The 4,557-nt window shown below is 35.6% G+C and overlaps 1 protein-coding gene across 1 annotated transcript in view; it reads right to left on the minus strand.

Annotated features, from left to right (window-relative positions):
* The window catches only part of LOC128247092 (uncharacterized), a 22,331-nt gene that overhangs the window by 7,273 nt on the left and 10,501 nt on the right, over positions 1-4,557 (minus strand). The window contains exon 2 of the mRNA XM_052965918.1: positions 1,807-1,933. Coding sequence (XP_052821878.1) covers positions 1,807-1,933 — 127 coding nt within the window. The remainder of the gene's footprint in view (positions 1-1,806; positions 1,934-4,557) is intronic.

Genomic DNA, 4,557 nt, shown 5'->3' on the forward strand with positions numbered 1-4,557 from the left:
TTAGGAAGGGCATCCAGCTGTAGAAACTCTGCCAAATCGGACTGGAGCCTGGTGTTGCCATCCGGTTTCACCAGTCCTCAGTCAAATCGTCCAACCCATGCTAGCATGGAAAGCGGACGTTAAACGATGATGATGATATATGTATATATATATATATATATATATATATATATAAAGATAAATTAAATAGACAGATACTATTGACAATCCAATAATTTATTTATATTACAATATTACATGATATACTATGAATATAACATAACATAACATAATATTATATAACATAAACAATTAAAAAAACCATAAAAGGCCAACAAATTGTTTTGGCTTATATATATTTTTTCTGATATACATACATAATAACAGTTCCTGAAGGAATTGTTATTATGTATGTATATCAGAAAAAATATATATAAGTCGAAGCAATTTGTTGGCCTTTAATGTTTTTTTTAATTGTTTATGTTATATAATATTATGTTATGTTATATTATATTCATAGTATATCATGTAATATTGTAATATAAATAAATTATTGGATTGTCAATAGTATCTATCTATTTAATTTATCGTTATAATTACATTATACCAATATTTATATGGTATTCAACTGACATACCAGTGAATTGGATGTTTAACACATCCATATATATATGTATATGCACACCATAACTGTGTGTATATATATATATATATATATATATATATATATACACACACGCATTTATGTCTGTGTATACAAACACACAAACATATATATATATACACACATACAAATATGAACGTGTATTGGGCATGCATGTGAGGAGATAATGAGCAGAGATTTGCCCATCTATGCTGACCCACCAATGGGAGTGTGTTAAGGTTCAGGGCCAAAACACCGTTTGATGATATCAGCTCCTTCTGGTCAAAGCTCCATTGACTCTGGTGAATGGAAAAGAAGCTCCTTTTTCTAGCTGTTATCAATAACCTAATATATATACATATATCATCATCATTGTTTAACGTCCACTTTCCATGCTAGCATGGGTTGGACAATTTGACTGAGGACTGGCGAACCAGATGGCTACACCAGGCTCCAATCTGATTTGGCAGAGTTTCTACAGTTGGATGCCCTTCCTAATGCCAACCACTCCGAGAGTGTAGTGGGTGCTTTTACGTGCCACTGGCACGAAGGCCAGTCAGGCGGTATTGGCAATGGCCACACTCAAATGGTGTTTTTTACGTGCCACCTGCACAGGAGTCAGTCCAGCTGCAGTGGTAACAACCTTGCTCGAATGTTTTTTCACGTGCCAGGAAGGCGACACTGGTATATATATATATATATATATAGCTTATTCTGATGTATTGCTTCACCTCATTTGACAGTTCTTTGCCATCTGATGCTCACATCAACAAAGAAAACTCCTGATATTTGTTGTTCTACATTCCATGTTTTCTAACGCAATCTTTTACTGCCGGATGCTCTTCTTATCAATAATCATATTACAGCATAGTCTGAATGCATTTTATCATGCCACCAGTCATAGTCTATCTCAAGGATAGTAAAGTTCTATCCACCTTGTATAAGTCATTCTTTTTTGCATTTTAGTTATTTCCCTTCTCGGGAAGTTGCCTTCATTGCTGTATGCAACTTCCATGTCCTTCTCATTTCAACCTCCTGTCTTTTTACAGCATTTATGGTTGGATCACACTATCTATTTTCAACCATTTTCAACCATCTTTATCATATTCTCATCTTTACAGCATTTGATTGATAGGTCTAAAGAATCTGGAAATTGTTTAAAATCTTTTCAATCAGTTACATACCTTTTTGCCCATTTTCTTCCATTCAACTTTAACAATGTAGCGTATAACACAAGTCATTTTTGTATCTTCACCAATCTGAGCCTCCAAAAGTCTGGGGAGTTCCTTCACAAATACTGGAGGAAATTGTCTGTAAGAGTTTTATAGTTTAGACACATTGTAATATAATATTAATTTGTTATTAATATAATGAAATTACAAAATAACAATATAAACATCAACAACAATAATAATCAGTCTCTGGTTTAGACTTGGGTACAGCTTGTATAAATTAAAGAAAAGCCAAAACATAATAACAACTAGCAGAAAACCACCCAGAGGTCTGTATTTTTGTTAGTAATAATAATAATGATAATAATGATAATAATAATAATAATACTTTCTACAATAGGTAGAAGCCTTGAAATTTTGTGGGTGGAGTTAATTGATTACATTGACTGCAGTGCTCAATTAGTACTTCCTTTATCAATCCAGAAGAGATGAAAGGCAAAGTCAACCTCAGTGGAATTTGATCTCAGAACATAAAGCTGGAAGAAATGACACCAAGTATTTTATCCAGTATGCTAACAATTCTGCCAGCTCCCTGCTTTAATAATAATACCAATTTGTAATGATAACTGCCCAGCAGAGCATAACACACATGGTAACATACTGACAGAAGTAACAAGCAGAATTATAATGAGAACCTTTCTAATTTTGGCACAAGACCTGCTGTTGGGGTGGGGCTAAGTCAATTGCATTGACCCTAGTATTTGGTTGCTACTTCATTTTGTCGACCTCAAAAGGATGAAATGCAAAGTTGATCTCAGCAGGAATTGAGCTTAACACGTAAAGAGCCAGATTAAATACCACTAAGCATTATTTCCAATGCACTAATGATTCTCCAAGCTCACTGCCTTAATGATGATGATGATTAACACCAAATATATAGTGCGTGTGTTTTTATTGACTAAACTGGCAACATGACCATCCCCAAATACAACAATATATATATATAAACATGTAAAGTACTAGGAAGGGCATCCAGCCATTCCAAAAATGAAATAGGAGTAAGATGAGGTCCTTTGGACCATCTAGAAGAGCTGTGCCCTCCAGATATATGTTGACATCAGCTTGTCCAACCAATGTCAGCATGAAAAGCAGATTAAAATGACGATGAAGCCTTCAGGCTGAGCAAAAAGTAAGCAACGTTTTGAAACATGAAATTCATATATTTCAACAATGCGGAAATTTCATTCATCAAAGTAAGTACCATTACAATCAACACATTTTTGCCAACAAGTTACAAGTTTGTTTATACCGGTAACATAAAAATCTGGAGTTCTGGAGCTGATTAACTCTTTGAATGCACTTTCAGCATTAGTTTGATTTTTTTTAACTTCTTCGTTTGCAGGAAACCATCAAGGTGCTTGAAAAAGTGGTAGTCAGTAGGAGAAAGGTCTGGCGAATAAGCTGGGTGGGAAAGAACTTCATAGCCAAGTTCCCTCAACTTCTAGAGTGTTATTAGTGAAACGTGTGGTCAAGCATTGTCATGAAGAATGGTTGGCTCTCTTCTGTTGATCAGTCTGGGACAGAGGAGTAGCAGTCTTTCCTTTCTTTTGGCAATTTCACCGCAGTATGTTTCTGCCGTAATGGTTTTCTGGGTTTTAAGAAGTTATAGTGGATGAGTCCAGCAGTACACCACCAAGCATTCACCATAACCTTCTTTTTGAAGAGCTCAGGTCTAGGGAAGGTTTTTGATGCTTCCTTTTGGTCAAAGCACTACAAAGAACGTTTTTAATTATTGTACAGAATCCACTCTTCATCGCAAGTTACAATACGGTCTGGTTACAGAGAAGTGATGAGAAAATTTAATATCTGCGCATTTTCTGATTTTCATTCAAATTGTGTGGTATCCATTTGTCAAGCCTTTTTGATTTTCTGATCATATGCAAATGGTTGCAGGCACTTTTCTGGCTAACTTGAAGTTCTTTTGCCAGTTCTCGAGTAGTTTTACATGGATCTTTCTCAATGATGGTCTTTAATTGACCGTCATCAATGATAGATGGCTGCCCACTATGCTCACAAATCTTCAAGGCTCAGGCCTCCACTGCAAAATCATTTAAACCATTTTCGAGCTGACCACTCACTAGTCATTTCCTCACCAAACATTCCGTTGATATCGCGAGAAGTTTCAGCTGTTTTATGTCTGTTTTTGAAGTTGAATAGCAAAATTGCTCGAATATTGCGCTTTTTGACAGTTCCATTTCAGATACAATGGTGAATAATATATCAATGTTAATTTATTGATGAACTTGGACAAGTCTGTGTTTGTATTATCAGACAATTGCAAAAAGATGTTTAAAAATATTCAAAACTCTGCAAAAATCTGCTTACTTTTTACTCAAATAGATTTTGATGATATTCTTATATTCTTTTATTTGTTTCAGTCATTTGACAGCAGCCATGCTGGAGCACTGACTTTAGTCAAGCAAATCAGCACCTAGTACTTGTCCTATCGGTGTCTTTTGCCGAACTGCTAAGTTACAGTGATGTAAACACACCAACATTGGTTGTCAAGCAATGGTGAGAAGACAAACACAGACAAACAAACATACACACACACACACACACACACACACACATGCAGACACACACACATATATATATATGACGGGTTTCTTTCAGTTTCCCTCTGCCAAATCCACTCACAAGGCTTTGGTCAGCCTGAGGCTATAGTAGAAGACACTTGCCCAAGGTGCCACACAGTGGGAC

This window comes from Octopus bimaculoides, chromosome 2, assembly GCF_001194135.2.
Source record: "Octopus bimaculoides isolate UCB-OBI-ISO-001 chromosome 2, ASM119413v2, whole genome shotgun sequence".
Classification (NCBI taxonomy): domain Eukaryota; kingdom Metazoa; phylum Mollusca; class Cephalopoda; order Octopoda; family Octopodidae; genus Octopus; species Octopus bimaculoides.